The 24,534-nt window shown below is 42.2% G+C and overlaps 1 protein-coding gene across 3 annotated transcripts in view; it reads left to right on the forward strand.

Annotated features, from left to right (window-relative positions):
* Positions 1-24,534, forward strand: part of UBXN7 (UBX domain protein 7) — a 33,321-nt gene that overhangs the window by 3,122 nt on the left and 5,665 nt on the right. For 2 of the 3 annotated variants that reach the window (XM_075716514.1, XM_075716516.1), the window contains exons 2-9: positions 247-394; positions 2,404-2,471; positions 6,038-6,103; positions 8,115-8,227; positions 21,179-21,325; positions 21,728-21,818; positions 22,968-23,095; positions 23,526-23,919. In XM_075716514.1, the coding sequence (XP_075572629.1) occupies positions 247-394; positions 2,404-2,471; positions 6,038-6,103; positions 8,115-8,227; positions 21,179-21,325; positions 21,728-21,818; positions 22,968-23,095; positions 23,526-23,919 (1,155 nt within the window). The remainder of the gene's footprint in view (positions 1-246; positions 395-2,403; positions 2,472-6,037; positions 6,104-8,114; positions 8,228-21,178; positions 21,326-21,727; positions 21,819-22,967; positions 23,096-23,525; positions 23,920-24,534) is intronic. The other variant, XM_075716515.1, reaches the window with a different exon arrangement.

Below are 24,534 nucleotides of genomic sequence, written 5' to 3' on the forward strand. Positions count from 1 at the left end.
CTTACACTAGGTTTTCTCTTGATGGAAGGAAGAAGTCTGGCTGTCCTGTAGGCAGGCATTCCCTTCCGCTGTGAGCTATGTATGTTTGTCTCATTTCATAGTGGTACTTCAGCGAAATGGCAACTGATGAACTGTTCTTTCTAATTACTAATGCTTTCAGAGAGAAAGCTTGCTGGTCAGCTATTCCTAGCGCTTCCAATAAAAATGCCTTCTGAAGAATGCTTTAATTTTTCTTTGGCATTACAGGTGCCAGTGAAAGTGTGGGAAAACATATGCTTGAAGCATGCAACAATAATCTGGAGATGGCTGTCACCATGTTTCTGGATGGTGGAGGCATAGCAGAAGAGCCTAGCACCAGTTCTGCAGGGGTGTCTGCTGTTCGACCGCATGCTGAGTATGTACCCAATGAATGTCTGTATAAATGAGTAGTCTGTCTGAAGAATTTAAAAGTGTAAGGCAGAACAAATAAGACAATCATCACTTCTAACCTGCTGTCAACTCACTGTAATACTTGCTTCTTTGATGATTTTGTTAAATGGATTGCTCCAATGTTGTTCTGGGTAAATAAGTTCTTATTACGTAAGTTGATATGTAGACCAATGTAAGTAAGTCTCTCTTGCATGTACTTCAGAAGTTTTCTGTAGCTTATACATACCATTTTTTACAAACAGAGCTCAAGACATTAAAGTGGGGATTCAGTAGTAAGAGATTCTTACTTTTAAATTGCTTCATCAATCTTGCTTTATGTTAATTTGGCAGTTAGAGAGATCCATTGTTTTGGTTCTTATAAATGTAGTGACCTTAGTCCCATTGGTAAGGGTTTTATTGTGTTGTTTTATATGTAACCAGATTTGGCACTGGACAGGCTAGGTTGTGTACACTTGTATGCAGAGGAATAGGCAACTACAAAATCTGCATCAGTGTCTTGCACATCAGATGCCAATAAAAGAAAGAGTTGTTCACTGGAGCATGGTAGAGAGTCTTCCAGTACTGCCTGTTAATGTATCTGCTTAGGATAAATGGAATATTTTGAGTGGAAGCTAATTGGTGTAAGTCACATTCATTAAATGTTCTACATGAAACCTAGCCATGCTTTCGTCTTTATGAAAGTCTTCAGGAAAAAGACAACTAACTTTTAAAGAAAATTCTTGTCACTCATACTTCTGAAGCACATGTATAAATTTAAACAACTGGTTTAGTACTAACCTTTATAGTTGATGTCAAGTGCCTTCCTGCTTGAACCTCCGACAGGTAATGAAGTTAAAACTCTGTATGTATAGGTGTTGGAGTTCTTATTTCTAGACAACTTCTGGCACATCAGTGACTTAAGTTTCAAGTTTTTATTGGAATACTTTCTTTTTTATACTTGACACCCTCCAGGTGCTGGTCAGCTTAGTGTCACTTCTAGGAAGAGAGAACAATAAATATGCAAATGCAAAATGGAGAATAACTAGCTTCACAACAGCAATCAAAGATGTGGAGGTTAATAGCAAGGTTAGTGCATCTTGCTGACGTTATGAGTTACTTTTTGAAACCTGCATGGCCAAGAGCCACAAACTGCACTCGTTACAATTTCGAAGAGTCCAAGGGAAGAGGGCATTTCAGGAGTAGTTCATAGGCAGGCTATAGCAATGGATTTCCATGGGTGAGCCTATGCCCTCCTTCGCATAGATCTGTGGGCCAGGTGACCACACTGAGTAAGTGATACCGTTTCAGAGCCCTTGTGATTTCCTTTCTTCTCCTAGTCACAATTTCAGATTATCTAGCAGTCTCTGGAAGCGTAACTAGGCTGTTGATATGTGAGGGAGCCCAGCTATGGAAGCAAAGAATCACTTCAGAAATGGGGGGAAGTGGCTGTTTTGACCATCTTGGTTTCCTTCTTCTGTAAAAGAGAGGGCTGTGAGTTTCAAGTGGAAGCAAAAAGTCTTCCAACAGAAGAAAGCTTGTGATAAGGAAGATAATCTTTTTTTCCCCTCTGTGTAGATAGTCAGGGGAAGAGAGTGGCAGGTGGATTAATTAGCAGCCTTTGCTAAGTTTTAAGAAACTTTTCTGAGTTTTAACACAGCTCTTAAAGAAGAAAAGTGTTCAAAATTCAAAAATAGTAGATTGACAAGCCCTGGGATCAAGTCACCCAGGGATTTGTGTAATCTTCTGTCAAGACTTGGAAAGGTCATCTATGCCAGATCTTAATGCAGAGTGTACTAAGTCCTGCTTCAGTGCCATGAGTGGGGATGGATGGTCTCTTGAGGTTCATTTTGACTCCAAATCTCTTGATTCTGTGCAACAGTACAGCAGCATCCTTAGCTGGTTCAAGCTGCAGGAGCCTTTGGAGCACGATAGAATGTGGTTTATATAGTACTTGGAATATTACCTTTCTGATTTTTTTTTTTCTTTCTGTGATAGGGATGAAGTACGAGCTCCGATTCCTCAAAAACAGGAAATTTTAGTAGAGCCAGAACCCTTGTTTGGAGGTAGGCTTATGTTCTTATTTTGGTTTTTTATTTTCTTTACCTTGAGATGAGCTAAGCGACAAAAGAAAAACAGAACTTGCTGAATATGAAGAAAGCATTGTATGTATTTTTATTCTTGTTTTTTTTCCCTGCTGCAACACTGCTGCCATGTAACATGATTGCATACTTGAAAATATACCAGTGTTATTGAAAACCTTGCACGTTAGAGATGCGACATTCCCAGTGGTACTAATTTTCTAACTCCAGTTTGGTGAGACTTTGTGAGGCGACAGCCAGTTAGCTATGATAAGCATATATCTGCATTCCTGGGGTTCAGAACCATGTGATGCTGCTGTGAAGGTGTTCAAGGTGGTGGGGATAAGATCCTGAGCTTTGACTGATGAGTGAAAATGAAGAGGACAGATGCATGCTTCTCAGGGACATGATAGATCAGAAAGGGCTGACCTGTATGATTACTCATAATTTTCTCCATTTCTCATTTAGGAATTTAATTTACTCTTTAAACTGCACCATGCAGCTAGTTTTCTTGTTTGTTTTCCGAAGCTGTTCATCACTTTTGCTTTTGAAACATTTGTTTTCTCTAAGTAAACAGGTGGTGGCAATGCTGTTTTCTTTTGGGTGCTTTTCTAAACACTGTTTAATACTCATGTAATACACTAATGTTCTGAATCTCAAAACCTCAATTTCAGGCTTCTGCTGTGGTGGTTCTTTTACAGCAGCACAGGGGTGGAACTTCTGTAGCAGGACTGGATTACCTGGTGCATTATGCTCTCCTTTTGTATAGTGTCCACGTCTTGTATGGAGATCTAAGGCGCTCTCTTTTTACACTTACTTCCTCTAGCCTTGTGAGGCTCTGTGCTTCTCATGTTGAACAGGCCGTTTCTAGCTGTCTGTATGGCTTTTTATCGAGGAAGGGCATGGAAGTGCTCATCTGTAAAGTGGTCTCATACCCATAGGAAATGCACTTTTCTATTGTTTAGTTCCTGTACTAGAAAGGAGAAGGAGGCCAAGCTTCAGGTTTACCCTGGAACTGATTTTCTGTTGATCCTGGTTTTCAACATCAGAGAGGTCTTTAGCCAGGATGCACAAGCTGAGAGGTGGTTCCAGAGGAAGGTGTCCTGCTGAGGGCTCTCTGAAGACACTGCATCAGCTTGTTCATCTTGCTCTTTTTTGTGGCCCAACAGAGTTTTTGACAAAGGTCTGTAGACTCTTATGGGTTCAACAAATGAAGAAGTGCAGGAGTAAGATCTGCTGACCCTAGTGCTTGGTCCTGTTCTACCTACCTGTCACACATTATCTCAGATGCGCTGTCACTGACTGCCCTCCTGAGGCGATCTGTGGATCAGCGATAGCTTTCTGGCACTGTGTGGTCCACCAGTGCTAATACTATGCTCACTTCTGTTTAACATGAAGCAGCCTGACAAGCTAGCTGAAACCAGAGAGATACTTCACTTGGTCTAACCTCACTTCACTTAAACCTTCACTTTAGCTCTAATCTCAAAGCAGGGGACGTGCCAGTTTCTGTTTTTAACAGTGTCATATTGAGGTGGTTGTATGAGGTTAGGTTTTCTTCCAGTTGAAGAGGTGACCCTGTGTATTTGTGCTCTGCCAGATAGATGCATCCCATCTTGCAGTACAAGGATATCAGAAAAACATCTACATGGACTGCTGTCAACATCTTCACCAGCACTGCCAGGCTGTAGCAAAGCCTGGCAAGGGAAATGCTGCTTTTGCTGAAGTGGTCCTTCAGTTGCTATTCTTAGTGCAGTTTAAGTTGCTCTGAAGTTGGCTTTAATGGGTTGTGCTTGTGCCTAAGCATTTAGAGGTGAAAGAGGTGTTACTTACTGGAGTGAGAGAGACATTATTCACAAGCATGTTCCTCATTCAGGCTTGCTTTCTTTTTCCGTGATACCCTGTACAGGATACACTGATTCTTTCCTTCATGCTCTGTATGAGAAGAATGCAAGGAACAAGAACTGTGTACCATTCTTTTTGCCCTTGGTGTGGCACAAGATGAAAGATGCTGCATGCACTGTGGGTGCAAAACCAGAAAGGTCTCTATAATCAAATTTTGGAGGTACTTGTTTTGTGACCTGGGCAGAGGTTGTGCTTTCTCACGGTAAATGATTTCTCTTATTGCAGGTTTCCAGTGGGTATATGTTGTATTTATATTACCCTGTTTAATTTGTTTATTATTTATCATGTCTCGTAACAATTAGGCTTTGAAAGTTCTGTCTTAAAATTGTTCTGCTTTCAATGAATAGTAATGCACATAAATAGTTGGAATAAGTCTTGGCAGGAAGTTTTGTTTTGCATCCCAGGTGCAGTGGTTATACGGTACCGTAGGACTTCAGCGGTACTTTTAGGTACTATTCCAGTTATCTGCCTGGGCTGCCCTCTCTGTCAGCTGCAGATAGTCTATTCTGAGGGTTTCCTTGCAGATAGTGATACTGGATCCAGTGTGGTGTTGCCAGCCCAGCCAAGAAGTTGGGACAGGGTGTGGATTAGAGATAAGCAAAGAATAGAAATGCATTGTGGAAGAAACAAATGTTGTTCCTAATAAATAAAATATTCTCCCATGGGTTTTAATCTTTTGAAGTTTCTCATCTACTTGAAGGTCTTTTGTAAAAATCTTGACTGGAATTGTGCTGTGACAGCACTTCCACTACATACTGATGGGCCTTGGTGAGCCCATCAGAAAGGGCTAACTTTAAATGTTTGTGTATTGTTGATACATGTTTTGTTTCTGGGGTAAGGTTTGGTGGAAGGAGGACATATTAGGAAATGGGTCTTACAAAATACCTATTTAGAATAGAATCATAGAATCATTTAGGTTGGAAAAGACCTCTAAGGTCATCAAGTCCAACCATTAACCTAACACTACCAAGTCCACCACTAAACCAATTAAGGGTAGAGTAATAATTAACTTCATGTTTCCTGGCTTGGTGGCTGGATCATTTTTTAATGACAGTAAAATTAGAATAGAATCATTAAGGTTGGAAAGGACCTCTAAGATCATCAGTCCAACCATCAACCCAACACCGCCATGCCTACTAAACCATGTCCCAAAGTGCCACGTCTACATGTTTCTTGAACACCTCCAGGGATGGTGACTCCATCACCTCTCTGGGCAGCCTGTTCCAATGCCTGACCACTCTTTCAGTAAAGAAATTTCTCCTAATATCCAATCTAAACCTCCCCTGATGCAATTTGAGGCAATTTACTCTCATCCTATCGCTAGTTACTTGGGAGAAGAGCCCAACACCCACCTCACTACAACCTCCTTTCAGGTAGTTGTAGAGAACAATAAGGTCTCCCCTCAGCCTCCTCTTCTCCAGACTAAACAATCCCAGCTCCTTCAGCCGCTCCTTATAAGACTTGTTCTCCAAAAAGTTGTTTTCCATTTCCATCCTCCCATCCTCCTCCAGCACTTCCTAATGACCTTACTCCCACATCATTCATGCTTTGGGTTCCTATTCTGTTTTCCCACACGTGATGGAAAGTACCAATATGTAATTCTTTTGATAGTATACTTTTGAAATAATTATTGAAATTTTTTTTTTAAGCTCCTAAAAGACGCAGACCTGCGCGCTCAATATTTGATGGCTTTCGGGATTTTCAAACAGAAACCAGTAAGTGTCTACAGATCAGTAAGCTAGAGGTTCTATTTTTTTTTAATTCAAGTAAGATTGAAAAATAGTTTCCATTGTAGGCTATGACAGCTTTCAGTCATTGAACAGTTTTAAATTGCCTACTTTACAGTAAAAGTTTTGGGTTTTTTAATAACATTATTAGGCTGTTCATTGTTGTAGTGTCAGTCCTGTTTGCTGACACGTCTCTTCCACATCTGTGGTACAGTTAAGGTTGTCAGTTCATTGTTCTGGGGTGGCTGGAGGGAGAGTACTGGGTAGTGGACATATAAAGCAGGTAGTGAGGGTGCTGGTCCAAACACTTCCCTGTGTTACATAAGTAAAACCTGCAGACAGTATGTTCTGTCTGCTTTGGTATGGCAAATATTTTCTTGATAACTCAAAAAAATACTCTTCCTGCTGTAGAGGGAATTGAAAAGGGGAAGAATCTAACACCTGTGTAGAAATTAAGTTCATCCACTGAATTTTTCTTGGCTAGCCAGTGGTCATGCTGGCACTCGAATTAGATTTGAGTAGCCCTGAGACTTCTTCCTTGGCTGCACACAACGTTCTCATGAATTTAATTGCTGTTTACCACTGTCTATCTGTTCATACACAGAATCTCCAAATGACAAAGCATTGTCTGTTATTTAAGCCATTAAGTTTTATAGAACAGGATTCTTTGACAGCGGAACACCAGATATTTCACAGCTGAGTTAGAGCTCTTGTACAGTTGTTATTGCTGATGTTGCTGGAGTGTTCAAGAGGTCTAACCATGGAACCAGGTTTCCGTGTAGTTAGGTGCTGTTGGATGCTGAGCTGAAAATAAGTATTCATAATTACTTCCTTTCCCCTGATGGGTTTGGTCAGGGTTTCCCGGTAATAATGAACTTGTCAAGTACTAATATCACTGGCAGCTCTGTAAATGAAAATACACCATTTACAGAATCGTCATACCCTTAAATTTTTTCTCATCATCTCCACTCTGTTATAAGACATTTAGAGATGCACAATATGTAAAACCGTTGTGAGGGTTTATGATGAAACTTTATCATGCTTTTTGGTAAAACTTCACAGATGAATATCACTGTCTGGCTATCTCTGAAAAAGTGGCCCTGGCCATGAAAGTCCAAATTACTTCCTGGCTCCTGGGCCTGCTCCACAGGGATGCTTTTTTTCCCTGTGGGGATCCAGTGTCTGCTCAAAAGTGATTTTGATTTGTATGCTATGGCCCACTGACAGCTCCTTTCACTACTGGGAAGTTTTTGGTGGTGCAATAGTTATTGCCTATTTCAGCTGACTTGGTTTCATAAAATACATTGTATCACTGCATTTTTAGGTGAGCAGTTGCCGTGATTTACCTTTATTGTATATGGTCATGTCTATTTAGGATATATGTTCTGTATTATTTTGAATGGAATTGATACCACTAAAAGAAACATGCTTGAAGTGTGGTACTTGGGTATAAACAAGTCTGAAAACCCATTCACCTGAAAGAGACAGTGGTATCTTGAGCTGATTGTGGGGAAGAGTAGTTATTAAATATGAACATCCAAAGATACTTCTCCATGTAAACTAAGTCTGTGTTTTGTTTTGTTTTTTTTTCTTTCCTGTGGGTTTGCCTTACAGTCAAGAAATAGAAACACTAGAATAGAAATATTCCGAGTAAAAGTTATGATGCTATGATCTATCTGTTTCCCCTTTTAAAAGCATCACTGGGGACAAGTCATGGCGCTTTTTTTTTTTTTCTCATTTGTTTTCAAACTGGCATATGACCACCTCTGCTGATACTCACATTTATTAAGATATTTTTTAAAAGTGAAATAAATGCCCAGTGCTTGAGAGCGCTGGGGCAAGCAGGGTTCTTACCTTATGTAGCAGCTAATCTTGTTCAGTGTGGTCTAACCTTGTGACTCTAGTGCTGAAGTTTTGTGTATGAGCGTATAGCCAATAATAAATCCATCTTGTGAGTATTTTGTCTAATTCAGCTTCCTTTCCTCTTGGGGCTGTGCAGTTCGACAGGAACAGGAGCTACGAAATGGAGGGGCAGTAGATAAGAAACTCACCACTCTAGCAGATCTCTTCAGGCCTCCCATTGACCTGATGCACAAAGGCAGCTTTGAAACGGTAAGTTTTGAAATTTTGGTGCAGTTACTTATGTGAGGACTGTGTAGAGTGTGGAAGCCTTGTGTTAGGCTGCTGGCATGTATGGATCAATTTGTCAGATGATCAGAAAGTTACAAAGGACCACATGGTGATAAATACTTGATGGACTGCATATGGAAATGTTGATGACTTATTGAAGGACTTAACTAATGATGATAGACCACATTGTTTATGTTTCAATGTCAGTGTGGCAAATCAGACTTCATGAAGGACTTTAGTGCACAAAGGAGGCTGGTCAAAATGGAAAAATTGCATCCCTTGAAGTATCTCTGTATAGCACAATACAGAAAAAGCTGAAGTAAGATTGCTTTTGATAGGTGAGCAAGTAGTTTGCAAGGGGCTATGTAGTTTGCAGCACAGCCCTGCTAAGGAGCTCAGGTGCAGTTATGTTAACATGGCTAAGTAGTTTCTGATACCTGAGCTAGTAGAAGTACTTGTGTGTGGCTTTGTCATGAAGGCACAATGTTATCTTCAGTAGAGGTCTTGCTCTTGTATAAAATCACAGTGGTTGTCTTTTGCATCTGGTAGTGATGGAAAAAGTATCCAAGAGATTGTCTGCCTGAGAAGGGGACTGCTAGCTTTAAATAACTTCAGGTGTCACCTTTCTTGTCTGTGTAGGCATGTGTGGGTCTAGTCATGAGTTGTTATGATATGGATCAGTGACTTAACTAATGATTAGAGAATGTGCAAATTGGTGTATATTTTTATTTTTTGAGTCCATAATTTCTGGATATTCTTCAGAAGTTGCAGTTACTGCTGAACTTCCACCTGGTCATCTTTAAGTAGCTGAGATTGATTAACTATTATTATATGATGATTTCATGAGAATGCAAACTAATGATGAAATGGTGCAATACAGGTGCTGCAAACAGTGCTGGAGATCTGACTCCATGAGCTGAACAGAAGTATTAGGTACATTCTTTTCACATTTGCCTCTGCTGCCGTGCACAAATACTAGAGCACTGCTGGAGAATTTTTGGAGAAATGCTGTGTGCCTTTATTGAGTCTCTAGCTCTCATCCTGTTGGCCTCATGTCTCCTTTTATGCTTCCCAAATCACCAGGGGTCAGTTGGCTTGTCACTAATTCCTGTGTTCTGACAGTGCCCTCCATACGTTTAATCTGCTAACAAAATTCTGTATTTGAAAGGGTGCTGATGGAGAATAGCTGTGTCCACCTCAGCAGGTAATTTGGTGCAATGGAAGCAGATGAACAGACTCAAGTAGTTGGTGCTGAGGCATCCCTGCCTTGTGATATGCGGTTCAGGGTTTACTTCAAACAAGGTTGCGTCAGGTCCTCCAACTGACTATCCCTACTAGGCTTGTGTTTCAGAGCTGTTTGTGAACCCAGCAAATGCATCGTTAAAGGCAACAGTAAAGGGAATTCACATGAAAACAGCCAGTGCTGCTCCAGACTGGAACATAGACAATCAGCGAGTGCCCTCTGACCTCTGCTGTGGAATTTGAGATGTGTGGTAGTCTTTCCTCATGTCTTGCTGAAAACTTATCAAGAGTTTAGCAATGTCAGTTGTGGCATCCACCATAGTCAAAAGTAGTTTCAGAGAATGAAATAACTGATTGATAGATTTGATTGTCCTGAAGTCTCTGCATGCTTATTCAGTCTTGTAAATTTAAAAAAAAGGGGGGGGGGGGGCAGGGAGGGGTTTGTATATACACACCTTGTCCTATTCTTTACAGTAACTCAAATTTAAATGCGTGTACACTTTCTGGTATTGGTATTCACTTTTTTCTGTTCTTGTACAGTTCTTTGTCCCATGGGATACCCTTCATTTCAAACCGATGCTCTTCAACATCATTGCAGCAAAAATCTTCAGCTTCTCAATTTGTTGACCATTACCTTTTCCATTTTACCTTTTAAGTACTGCTTCAGTCTGGAATAGTGTTGGGCCTCCTGTGAATCCAATGACCAGAGCCTCTCAAAATTAATCTCTAGCAAGCTGCTGTTAGCGTACAGAGAAGGAAGAAGCTAAGATAAACATATATAAACTATATAATAAATCAGATATGTTTATCACATTCCAAAATACCATAGACTAAATATTGCCATTTTGATGCTCTTGTAGTTTAGTGCTAATCTAAGTGTGGTTTTCTTATTGTTACTGGTATGTGGTGTATTCTAGTCTCTGGAGGGTTGTGCAAGAACATTCTGCCAGTGTTGTGCCATGTACATTTATCATAGAATCATTTAGGATTTATGACTTTATTCAAACTTAGCAAGAGTGGTGGCATCTGGTCTTACTAAGGTTTTCATGTATCTTTGTTGCTCGTCTTTTGTTGCTCCTCTTTGGGTACTCTAGGTTGATTTTGATAGTAAATAGATTTAGTTATCTTTGGTTTTCCCCAAGAAACATAATTTTTCTTCAATTAAAAAGAAACTGTGTTATCAATAAGGTGCAAAAAGTTCCCATTTCATTTTAACTCAGTAATACTAGCTTTTAAGAGTAGGTGAGAATTAACTTCCATTGAAGAGAAATTTTCAAGTGTTGAATGACTTTTTTTTTTTTTTTAAACTTGTGATCTGTGAAAAAGTAGTGTGCTTCACATACAGAAAAACTTGTAAATTTAAGTGTGTGATTAACTGAATTACACCATAGAAATGTGGTGAAAAAGATGTGATACAGAAAATCTGTAAAAGACTTTCTTTTAATCCTGCAGGCTTTTTGAACATGAGCCACTAGATGTTAGTTACCTAGTGACTGGTGGAATGGTGCTGTGTAAACCAGAGACAAACAACTGATGGGCTAGCGATATGTTGACCTGAACTGCCTGTTTTTTCCTACTAGAACATTTCAGACAAACTTTCAGAACTTAAACACACAGTGTCACTAAAAAGTCTGTATTTGAGTAGTGTTGCGTGGTTATACGATTAGGCCAGTTAAGATTGCACAAGGGATTTGTAACTGTCGTTTCCTGACTGTAATATTGAGCTTTAATGTGTATTAAGCTTCAGAGTTATCTCCTTAATGTAGAATCTGCTAGGAATAAATCACTAGAGTATAATAAATAAATAAATTGCGCACCAAACTTGCTTGGTAAAGAACAGCATGGTTTTGTTCTAATCTCAGAGACTGCTTTCAAGAATTGCAGGTGTTCATCTCTTCATGCATATGGTCTGAGATACATTTTAATTTGTGGGGGTACACACCAAATTGACTTAGTTTACATTTCTTGTTTATAGAGGAGATAGTTCTGGCATGTGCAGTTCTGTGCTTAACACTAGTACTTCTGTGAAGCGACTATGTAATGTTGCAGCGTTTCAAGTCTGTCTATATGAAGTTTCCTCATTTTACAAATTAAGCCTTTTCTAGATGCTCCCAGCTGATACTGATTTTTTTTTTTTTCTTTGTACATAACAAGCAGCAATAGTTTGGAAGCCAATCTAATCATTGTACTCAAATGGTGCAATTTTTGCACCTTTTCATAAGGTGCTTCTAGACTGGCTGTTTGCATAAGCATACCCTGCAGATGCACCTTTGACACAGGAATGGCTGGTTGATGAAAGGATTTATGCCCTGGTGTCCTGGTTTTGGCTGGAATAGAGTTAATTTTCTTCCTAGTAGCTGGCATAGTGCTGTGTTTTGGATTTAGGATGAGAAGAATGTTGATAACACACTGATGTTTTAGTTGTTGCTGAGTACTGCTTATGCTACTCAAGGACTTTTCAGCTTCCCATGCTCTGCCAGGTGCACAAGAGACTGGGAAGGGGCACAGCCAGAATAGTTGATGCAAACTGACCAAAGGGCTGTTCCATACCATGTGACGTCATGCTCAGTATATAAACTGGGGGCGGGGGGTTGGCTGGGGAGCAGCGATCGCTGCTTGGGAACTGTCTGGGTATCGGTCAGCGGGTGGTGAGCAATTGCATTGTGCATCACTTGCTTTGTATATTATTGTTACTATTATTATTATATTGTTATTATTACTGCTACTATTTTATTTTATTTCAATTATTAAACTGTTCTTATCTCAACCTGGGAGTGTTTCTCACTCTTATTCTTCTGATTCTCTCCCCCATCCCACTTGGGGCAGGTGGAGTGAGCGAGCAGCTGTGTGGTGCTTAGCTGCTGGTTGGGTCTAAACCATGACAGTCCTTTTTGGCGCCCAACGTGGGGCATGAACAATTTGAGATAATAACAGATTAACCAGAGTGTATTAAGGAATCTGTTAACAGTTGACAGTCACGATATTAGTTCATCTGATCTGTGCCATGTTCTTTTTTTTTGCTGTGTATGTTAAAGCTTGGTGTTGGTTTGTGCAGTGTGCTATGCTCTGCAGTGATTAATGATATTTTGCTTGGGAGGTTCCTTATCAAAACACTGACCTTGAGCATTGTTTGGTATTTGGGTTTCATACAGAAGTGATTACTGTACTTCGTGTACCACCTCATGGAGAGAGTTAGCAATTATACTTCTTCCTCTGAGAGGTTTGTTGTGGAGGAAATACAGAATGGCACCTTAGCTACCTTCTTCTATGATGTTTCCTCCTTCATTACAATAACTTTTCAGTATCTTGAACATCCCTGGGCAGTTAAGATACTTCTATTGATACTTCTTGGGAATATTGTTTCGGTTTTGACAAAGGTTAGTAAGCAATTTAAGAATATCATCCAGAGATCTGCGCCAAGGCTGGATAGGTATGAGTGGCAGGGTATGTGGGATAGTATGAGCAAGTACCTAGGACAGTGGGCACCTCCAGTGTTTTGGAACTTCACCCCTGAACAAGTGCAGAATCCTGAAGAACTAGTAAAGTATTTGGAAAAAGTATGTTGTCACTCTGGCAACTCCAGAGAAGCACAAATCATTGCAACATGCTGGGGGCTGGCCCATGCTTGTTGAGCCCTGTTCAACACTATTCAGCACCCTCAAGGGAAAGAGAAGGTCTCTGGATCTGACAACAAAAGGACAGGCACTGCAGCCACTCCAACCCCCACCATAGGCGCTGCAGCCACTCCAACTCCGGTGACAGGCACCGTGGCTAAACCAGAGAACCAACCCATGCTGGTATCAGTTGCCCCTATACAAAATAAAAAATACACAAGGCAATCAGCTCGTTTAGTAAGAGATGAAGATGAACCAGGGCCATCACGAGAACCAGAGGAGGAAGAACCCATAAATGAGAGGGTAACCACCCGATCCCTATCCCTGAGTGAGCTACGAGATATGCGAAAAGATTTCAGTTGTTGTCCAGGCGAGCACATCATCACCTGGCTGCTCCGATGCTGGGATAACGGGGCCAGTAGCCTGGAATTAGAGGGTAAGGAAGCCAAGCAGCTGGGATCTCTTTCTAGGGAAGGGGGCATTGACAAAGCAATTGGAAAAGGGGCACAAACCCTCAGCCTCTGGAGGTGACTTCTGTCAAGTGTGAAGGAAAGGTATCCCTTCAAGGAAGATGTTATATATTTCCCAGGCAAATGGACCACCACAAGAGGGGTATCCAGTACCTGAAGGAATTGGGCGTGCTGGAAGTGATTTATAGTGACCTGAACAATGAGCAGTTACCCAAAGATCCAGATGAGGTCAGGTGTACGTGACCCATGTGGCAGAAGGTGGTACAGAGCGCACCAGCATCATATGCTAACTCATTGTCAATACTGGCCTGGAAAGATGACGAGGCACCAAAGGTGGATGACGTGGCTAGCCAACTCTGGGAATACGAAGAAAGTATTTCTTCCTCCCTTCGGGCCTGTGTCTCAGCTGTGGAAAAACTGCCTGGGAAACTGTCCCAGGAGTTCCAGCAGCTCAGAGAGGATATGTCCTACTTCCCACCTGTACGGACCAGTATCTCAGCCATTAGGAGTCAACATCCTTATGCTCAAGAGAGAGGATATAAAGGATATACACCACGGGGCACCCTCTGGTTTTACCTGTGTGACCATGGAGAGGACATGAGGAAATGGGATGGAAAATCTACCTCGGCCCTAGAGGCACGGGTGCTTGAGTTGCGAGGAAGAACTATTACAAAAGGCGGTTCTCCCAGGAAAATTGCAGCTCCGGTTTCCAGTGAGCAGCTCTGCAGACAGAGTAGGAGGGCTAATTTCACTTCCAGTCTTAATCAAGGGACTCTTGATTCACATTTACAAGTGAACAATGAATCCTATGACCAGGACTAGAGGGGCCCTGCCTCGGGCCAGGTGGAGGAAAGGGACAGACAGGTTTACTGGACTGTGTGGATTCGATGGCCTGGCACATCAGACCGATGGGAGTATAAGGCTCTAGTGGACACCGGTGCACAGTGTACCCTAATGCCATCAAGCTATAGAGGGGCAGTACCCATCTGTATTTCTGGAGTGACAGGGGGATCCCAACAGCTAACTGTATTGGAGGCCAAAGTGAGCCTAACCGGGAATGAGTGGCAGAAGCACCCCATTGTGACTGGCCCAGAGGCTCAGAGGCTCCGTGTATCCTTGGCATAGATTACCTCAGGAGAGGGTATTTCAAGGACCCAAAAGGGTACCAGTGGGCTTTCGGTATAGCTGCCCTGGAGATGGAGGAAATTAAACAGCTGTCCACCTTGTCCAGTCTCTCAGAGGGCCCTTCTGTTGTGGGGTTGCTGAGGGTCGAAGAACAACAGGTGCTGATTGCTACCACAACAGTGCACTGGCAGCAATATCGCACCAACCAAGACTCCCTGATTGCCATCCATAACCTGATTCGTTGACTGGAGAGCCAAGGAATGATCAGCCAGACTTGCTCACCCTTTAACAGTCCCATATGGCCAGTGCGAAAGTCTAATGGAGAGTGGAGACTAACAGTGGACTGTCAGGGCCTGAATGAAGTTACACCGCCACTGAGTGCTGCTGTGCCAGACATGCTAGAACTTCAATGTGAATTGGAATCAAAAGCAGCCAAGTGGTATGCCACAATTGATATTGCTAATGCTTTTTTCCCAATCCCTTTGGCAGCAGAGTGCAGGCCACAGTTTGCTTTCACTTGCAGGGGTGTCCAGTACACCTGGAATCTACTGCCCCAGGGGTGGAAGCACAGCCCTGCCATTTGCCGTGGACTGATCCAGATGGCACTGGAACAGGGTGAAGCTCCAGAACATCTGCAGTGTATTGATGACATCATTGTGTGGGGCAATACAGCAGAAGAAGTTTTTGAGAAAGGGAAGAAAATAGTCAGAATCCTTCTGAAGGCTGGTTTTGCCATAAAACAAAGTAAGGTCAAGGGACCTGCGCAGGAGATCCAGTTCTTAGGAGTAAAATGGCAAGATGGACGTTGTCAGATCCCAATGGATGTGATCAACAAAATAACAGCTATGTCCCCACCAACTAGCAAAAAGGACACACAAGCTTTCTTAGGCGTTGTGGGTTTTTGGAGAATACATATTCCAAATTACAGTCTGATTGTAAGCCCTCTTTACCAGGTGACCCGGAAGAAGGATGATTTCAAATGGGGCCCTGAGCAACAGCAAGCCTTTGAACAAATTAAAGGGGAGATAGTTCATGCAGTAGCCCTTGGGCCAGTCTGGGCAGGGCAGGATGTAAAGAATGTGCTCTCCACCGCAGCCAGGGAGAATGGCCCTACCTGGAGCCTCTGGCAGAAAGCACCAGGGGAGACTTGAGGTTGACCCCTAGGGTTTTGGAGTTGGGGATACAGAGGATCCAAGGCCTGCTATACTCCAACTGAGAAGGAGATACTGGCAGCATATGAAGGCATTTGAGCTGCTTCGGAAGTGGTTGGTACCAAAGCACAGCTCCTGCTGACACCCCGACTGCCGGTGCTGGGCTGGATGTTCAAAGGGAGGGTCCCCTCTACACATCATGCAACTGATGCTACGTGGAGTAAGTGGGTTGCACTAATCACACAACGGGCTTGAATAGGAAACCCCAGTCACCCAGGAATCTTGGAAGTGATCATGGACTGGCCAGAAGGCAAAAATTTTGGAATATTGCCAGAGGAGGAGGTGACACATGCTGAGGAGGCCCCACTGTATAATAAACTGCCAGAAAATGAAAAGCAATATGCCCTGTTCGCTGATGGGTCCTGTTGTCTTGTGGGAAAGCATCGGAGGTGGAAAGCTGCTGTATGGAGTCCTATATGACAAGTTGCAGAAACTGCTGAAGGAGGACGAGGACTGAGTCAGTTTGCAGAGGTGAAAGCCATCCATCTGGCTTTAAGTATTGCTGAACGAGAAGAGTGGCCAGTCCTTTATCTCGGTACTGACTCATGGATGGTGGCAAATGCCTTGTGGGGGTGGTTGCAGCAATGGAAACAGAGCAACTGGCAATGCAGAGGCAAACCCATCTGGGCTGCCGCATTGTGGCAAGATATTGCTGCCCGGGTAGAGAATCTGGTTGTAAAAGTTCATCACATAGATATTCATGTACCCAAGAGTCGGGCCACTGAAGAACATCAAAACAAGCAGCAGGTGGATCAGGCAGCTAAGATTGAAGTGGTTCAGGTGGATCTGGACTGGCAACATAAGGGTGAATTATTTATAGTTTGGTGGGCCCATGATACCTCAGGCCATCAAGGAAGAGATGCAACACATAGATGGGCTAGTGATCGAGGGGTGGACTTAACTATGGACAGTATTGCACAGGTTATCCATGAATGTGAAACACGTGCTGCAGTCAAGCAAGCCAAGCTGTTCAAGCCTCTCTGGTATGGTGGGCGATGGCTGAAATACAAATATGGGGAGGCCTGGCAGATTGATTATATCACACTCCCACAAACCCGCCAAGGCAAGTGCTATGTGCTCACCATGGTGGAAGCAATGACCGGATGGCTGGAAACATATCCCATGCCCCATGCCACCGCCCAGAACACCATCCCGGGCCTTGAAAAGCAAGTCCTTTGGCGACATGGCACCCCAGAAAGAATTGAGTCAGACAACAGGACTCATTTCCGAAACAACCTCATAGACACCTGGGCCAAAGAGCATGGCATTGAGTGGGTATATCACAGCCACTATCATGCACCAGCCTCCGGGAAAATTGAACGATACAATGGACTGTTAAAGACTACCCTGAGAGCAATGGGTGGCGGGACATTCAAACATTGGGATTGGATTCAAACATTTAGCGAAAGCCACCTGGTTAGTCAACACTAGGGGATCAGCCAATCGAGCTGGCCCTGCCCAATCAAAATTTTTACGTACTGTAGAAGGAGATAGAATCCCTGTAGTGCACATAAAAAATATGCTGGGGAAGACAGTCTGGGTTACTTCACCCTCAGGCAAAGGCAAACCCATTTGTGGGATTGCTTTTGCTCAAGGACCTGGGTGCATTTGGTGGGTAATGCGAAAGGATGGGGAAGTCCAATGTGTACCTCAAGGGGATTTGATTTTGAGTGAAAATAACCAATGAACTGAATTGTATGATAATTGCTATATAATACTGTATGTCATCTCTTCTATGGTTGCTATATGCCACATCAGTGGTATTACAGTAAGAATTGCCAAGCTTAATGAAGATGAATTTTGATGAAAATGAGCAAAGTGCAGTAGTGTTGGAATGAGAACTGGCTTCATCATGCAACAATCCAACACCGCACACCATCTGTCCTGCTCTGAAAAGACTGTGATGACAGATGGAACCCAAAGTCATGGACTAAATGAACTCAATGGACATTTTAGAGGGATGGCCCATAGACAAAGGGAATGATATCTGTGTGTATATATCAAGACAGGGAAAGTGGTGATGATTAATTAGAACGCATTGGAAAGGGTAGGACCTGTGCACGACATAGATGGTATAGAATAAGGGGTGGATACTGTCCTGGTTTTGGCTGGAATAGAGTTAATTTTCTTCCTAGTAGCTGGCATAGTGCTGTGTTTTGGATTTAGGATGAGAAGAATGTTGATAACACACTGATGTTTTAGTTGTTGCTGAGTACTGCTTATGCTACTCAAGGACTTTTCAGCTTCCCATGCTCTGCCAGGTGCACAAGAGACTGGGAAGGGGCACAGCCAGAATAGTTGATGCAAACTGACCAAAGGGCTGTTCCATACCATGTGGCGTCATGCTCAGTATATAAACTGGGGGCGGGGGGTTGGCTGGGGAGCAGCGATTGCTGCTCGGGAACTGTCTGGGTATCGGTCAGCAGGTGGTGAGCAATTGCATTGTGCATCACTTGCTTTGTATATTATTGTTACTATTATTATTATATTGTTATTATTACTGCTACTATTTTATTTTATTTCAATTATTAAACTGTTCTTATCTCAACCTGGGAGTGTTTCTCACTCTTATTCTTCTGATTCTCTCCCCCATCCCACTGGGGCAGGTGGAGTGAGCGAGCAGCTGTGTGGTGCTTAGCTGCTGGTTAGGGCTAAACCATGACATGTGGCCCAGGCAAGAAGTGTAAGTGTAGCACAGATAGGATATTTCTTGTTAGATAATCTCGTGCTCTGACTTTCTGTCACCTGTTATCTTCCAAACTGAATCATTCTTGATTAGCAGAGGTCCAGAAGGTCACAAGATGCTGGCTCCACTTCCTTGTTTCTCCTTGCTGACTTAAAGGAGCAGTGCATTTCAACAAAGCTGAGCAAGAAAGAACCACCACAGCATTTATAAACCATACATGGTTCAGAAAAGTCAAATGAGAGGAAAACATGTTATTTTTAGTAGTGCAAGGGCTAGAGGTAGTCCAGTACTGAGTGTAAAACAAGACTTCTTTCACATATTGTCTAACTAGATTGCTAGTTTGTTGCTGTAAGTTGTCATAGTGATAAAAAATGTAAATAGGTAGAAAGGGTAAAGGTAAACTTAGGACAGATTGGGTTTGGGTTGGGTTGGGTTTTTTGTGCTTCTGGCCTACTGTATCTGAGATCCACTATCTCTGTCTTTGAAAGTTCCTATTCTGCTGATTGCTGAAAGCTTGAACAGAGATGCTTGCAAAGAGTGTTTGTTCTGTACTTACCCTGTCTGTATGCTCTTGAAGTGCCTGACGCTGGCTTTTATACCTTGAAGGAGGAGGAGAAATGGGGGGCAGTTGATGTTGGAAACAGTGGATCTAAAGCCATCATAGTTTTCGGGATGTGCAAGCCAGCTCTTGAGCCTTCCCTTGTTCTTTTGTCACTTACCAAAATGACCCACCAATATAACCTTGAAACCCGTAGCATTTCTTCCCCCGATACTCTTCTCCTTCCACCCACCTCCTCCCCCTCAGAAAAACCCAGTAGCTGTGTAAGAGCAGAGTTGTATGTGTGTGAGAGGTGGTAGCAATTTAACTGTGTCCTTTTAAATGTTAAATCTGAAGCCTGTTTATTTTAGAAGGAAGTTAAAAGTAATTTCAAAAGCTATACCTGCTCTACAGGTAAAAACCTCATCTTTGCAAATGTTCTGTGTGGAATTTCCTGCTTGTATCCTTTCGAGGGCCCTAGCTGGATGGAGGAGAGGTAGACCCAGGTTGTCACTAATATTGAAAAATATACGAAGTAAGTGTAGAAGAGTGACATGCACTTTCCAGCTTTCTAGTTACATATTTTTGAGTTTGTTCTTTTAATCCAACATGGATAACATTAGGACACAGGACTAAGGCAATCCAGTTGACTCCAACAACGTAAGGATTTTCTTTCCCTTTAAACTTGGGCAGTACCTCTAGGCCTCGTCTTAAACTGATTTCCTAGAATTAGTTCTCAAAATCCACAGTTAGCTCAAAACACATCTTTTAAATAAAGGCATAATGACTATATTTAAGACTCTTACCAGTTACTTAGGTGTCAGCTGCCCCACTTTGCTCTCCTGGTGACCAAATACTGGATTCTGACACTAATATTAGTGGTAAGTAGTTAGCATGAGGTCCCTTGCGAGAACAGGAGGACTATTCTATGCTTCTACATTCATTTTTTTTCCTTTGAGTAAAATAAAAATTGGCTCTGCAGGTCACTTGGCCATGCAGATTAATTTTGTAGACTGAGATTCTTCACTTCATGAGACTAAGCGTATGGGGTTCACGTGTCTGTCTGTCACACGTTGGATAGGCTGAATACTCAAAACTGCACTGGCTAAAATTTGTTTTAAAAGTAAAAACTTTGGTTCGGGGAACAAAATACTGCCCGAAACAGCAAAATCTTGTATCACATCCTAATTCCTTGAATTTGCTGTTAAGTGCATTACCAGCAGGATGGTAAACGCACTTATAAATAAATACTTTTTTCTTTTTTAAAAGGAAAGGGAGTTCATATGCTAGTTCCAGTCTTTCCAGGCGGTAAGAGCATTCCTGCTGTTGATATAGCCCTCTTTTTTTCAACAGGTATGACAGTTCAGCGATCAGAATTACATTCTTGATCAAACTCCTACCATTAACTTGCAACCAAGCAATCAGACAGTGCCAGCTTTGTGACTCAAACCAGTAAGATTTCTTCCTGCGCCTTCCTGTCTTCCTTCCCACTTGCAGTCTGGATAACGAGCATCAAAAAAGGATGCCTAATTCGGCAGATGCACAGTAACAGAGTAACTCAAAACTTGGAGAGAAAAAAAGAAAACATGCAGAGAGGGGGTCCTGTTGAATTAATGCAAGTCCTCTGTCAGTTATGCAACCTATTTAAATAGAAGATGGTCCACAGGTTTATGTTTAGAATGAGCAGGTCTTTCCTCTGTTGTCAGATCAGTGTGACTGACTACACTCTTTCCCGAACAAATACTTTATTCAGTGTCCCTGTGTGTCCCCCAAGTTGCTTTTCCCACTCTGTGCTTGGCTTGTTGAAATCCAGCAGCTCTGTTCATCGATGTGATTCTGTAATTCAACCAGTCTCACTTAAAGCAGGTCCTTCAGCCCTGCCTTCTGTTTTGTGGATGCCTTTTCACTAGCACTGTCCATCTTTCTCACTGTGAAGGGGTTTTGGTGAAAAATCTGACAGTGTTAGAAGCCATCACTGATCATTGCTGGCGTTGGTTATGCCTGGCTCTTCAGTTTTATCTAATGAAGCTTTTCTCTCTGCTTACAGGCCAAGGAGTGTGGTCAGATGCAGAACAAATGGCTCATGATAAACATACAGAACGTGCAAGACTTTGCCTGTCAGTGTCTCAACCGTGATGTCTGGAGCAATGAGGCTGTGAAGAACATAATCCGGGAACATTTCATTTTTTGGCAGGTAAGAAATTTAATTGGGCCGTGTGGCTAACGGTGTCCTGGTAGATGGGACAGTGAAAAAAATTGATTTCTTTGAATAAAATGGGACTCTTGCAGTTCTCTTTGTGAACTTGCAGAAAAGATGCAGTAGTTCATGGAGATGTAGTTTATGGATGTAGATGTAGTTCATGGATATGCATGTGCATGCATCAACTGCCTTTTCACTTGTGCATTCAAGATGTTACCACGTAGCTTCTAATATGTGGAGCATTAGAGGTGTATTTTCAGCTTGTCAGAGTTACTGAGAACTGTACATACCGTTTGTAGTGTATACTGTAAAATAGAGAAAAACTTTGTACAAGGTACAGATTCATTTGTGTTCCCTCTCCACCCAGTAATTTGCTTCCGACATGGTATTTTCTAGGTATACCATGACAGTGAGGAAGGACAGAGGTACATACAATTTTATAAATTAGCAGACTTCCCTTACGTCTCTATCCTGGATCCCAGGACAGGTAAGATAAGTGACGGTTGGTTACCTGCAGTTTATATATCCTGTGAGAAGGACTGGCAGTTGTAGGCTAGAATACCATCTTTCACAGTGCCTGTTACATTCAGCTGAAGAATCTCAGTTACATTGTTTTGCTTACTGAGAGACCTTGTTCCTGAAGAAGTGAAGTAGTATGTTTCGGAGGAACTAAGGGGTTAAAACTCCCAAGGCTCGCTGAAATTTTGTGTATTTGGTTATCATACCTGGTATAGCTTAGCAAGTACTTTGCTTAGAAAGTGAAAATAGTACCACCTGGTGCTAAAACTCTGAAATTAATTTTTTTTTTAAAGTGTCCTTTTAAAAGCTACTTGAAATCATGTGATGAATAAACTACAATACTTGTAAGCATTACACGAATCTGCTTCCTGCTCCTTGCACAGTAGCTTTATGAGGCTCAGCGATGACTTACTAAATTGCATCTTAATTTTGAAATACCATTTTGGCTTTGGGTTTGTTGTTTGGTTTTGGTTTTTTTTCCAGAACAATGAAACTTCTACCTCCCCCTCCAGCTCTTTTGAAATTGCTACTTTTTCTTTTGTATCCCAATACCCTTTCTTCTTTTATCATCATATAATGCAACTATATGAATGGTCTGGTCTTCTGCTTCTCAGGACTGAAGTAATAGTGTCTGTAATCAGAGCTGAGATTTCTTGCTATTTGACTTAAACCACCCAAAACAATTTTTTTTTTTTTTTAATGTTGAAACCAAAGTTAGGATATGCTTCTTAGCACTTTACTGATGGAAACAAATGCTGTTTGCCAAGGTGTAGAATCAAAGCAGGCAAGAATGTAGAAATGTTTCTTCATAAACTTAGTGGTTTGGCTTTTTTTCGTTTCGAAGCCTAATTCACCATTCTGTGTGCATGTTCCCATAGATAAAAAGAAAAGAACGGAAATAAAACGGGTCCGTATTTATGTTTGTCCATGATTGAAACCTTTTCAAGGGAGTGCAAGGAGAAAACTTCATAATTATCAGGTGGTAGCTTGTACGAAGCTGCAGTTCCACAAATATGGACTCTTGCAGAGTGCACACACAGCAGTGAATTGATGTATTTGACTGCTAAGCTGCAATTTTTTGCTGAAATTATGTTTCATGACACCTTTTGTTCCCTAGGCCAGAAACTAGTGGAGTGGCACCAGCTAGACGTGACTTCTTTCTTGGATCAAGTGACTGGGTTCCTGAGTGAGCATGGACAGCTGGATGGCCATTCTACCAGCCCTCCCCAAAAATGCTCTCGTTCAGTAAGTATGAGGCCCTCTAGGAGGACTGGAGAAACCTGAAAGAACATGCTAGCCTGTCTTTATTGAACTGTACTAATTTCCCATTCAGTGGTATAAACAGACTTAATGAGTTAGTGCAAGAACATGCAAAAATACGATGCGCCCGGGAATGACTTCTCCCATGGTAACTGTTTTTGTTGTGCAGTTTGTGCTTTCGGCATTTGTTTTGGATTTAGCAGTCACAGAATTGTGCTTGTGTGGAAGGAAAATATATTGCTCCATGTGAAACTCCAAGGAGAACTCATTAAGTAGTCATAGCATGACTAGCTTTCCATGCTGTTTGTTCCTGACAGTTTTAGTAGCTTCTCTTTGAAAGACTGATGTCCTCTTGATTTTCAGTATATATTTAAAAGTGATTTTTATGTATTTGTGTTATGTCTGTATTCAACAGGAGAGTCTCATTGATGCCAGTGAGGACAGCCAGTTGGAAGCTGCTATCAGAGCCTCATTACAGGAGACACATTTTGATTCCTCACAGGCCAAGCAGGAGAGTCGGTCAGATGAGGAGTCGGAGTCAGAGCTTTTTTCTGGAAGTGAAGAGTTTATTTCAGTTTGCGGATCTGAGGAGGAGGAGGAATCGGAGAATCCTGCCAAGTCGAGGAAGTCTCCACACAAGGACTCGGGGTATAAAAAAGAGGAGAGCCGGAGGCCTCAGCCTGAGCCGCCTGCAAGGACTGAGCCTGGGACAACATCAAATCACAGAGTACTGCCCTGTATTGATGCAGGGATACTGGAGGAGTCAACTGACAAGCCTGAAAGTACATTTCAGGGCCTAGATGTGAATGGTAAGTTGCCACTTTTTTTTTTAATAGTGACCTGTGTTTTGTTTTGTTTTGGTTTTTTTTCCCCTGAAAAACTTAATGTGCTGACAAGCATGGTTTCATCCCTTGTTTTGAAAAGCTAAATCTTTTCTTCTGTCTTACTCCTTCCTTGACAGCAGACGTTTGAGCGATTTACCTTGCCAGCAGCACCACTTTGGCATAGTGATGCTGCAAACTACAGAGTTGTGTTAGTCACTGAGCTCAAGTTTCTTAGTTTGAGACCTTGTCCGTGAATAAAGTATGCATTGGTGTAATGCAGGTGCATATGACAGGGCTTCTACCAGTGTGGTAGAGAGAAGCAGAATAACATCAGTCCCACCTCGTGCTCAGTTAGCTTGGCTGCCTTGATGGTCTGGACTGAGTTTTAGTAATGCAACTTTGGCTAATACAAATGAGTCCCTGGAGTCTGTGGTCCTCCCTGTGGTGGCTGAACTGAGATGCAGCAGAATGAGGTGGCCTCAAAGGCAGAGGTAGCACAGTGTGCTTTTCTCTGGGAACGCTGACCATTTTCAGTCACTACTATTAATTCTTGAAAGAGTCCTGAGTTTGATGTGTATATCTTAAACACATGTGGTAGAA

This window comes from Pelecanus crispus, chromosome 9 (genome assembly GCF_030463565.1).
Source record: "Pelecanus crispus isolate bPelCri1 chromosome 9, bPelCri1.pri, whole genome shotgun sequence".
NCBI lineage: Eukaryota > Metazoa > Chordata > Aves > Pelecaniformes > Pelecanidae > Pelecanus > Pelecanus crispus.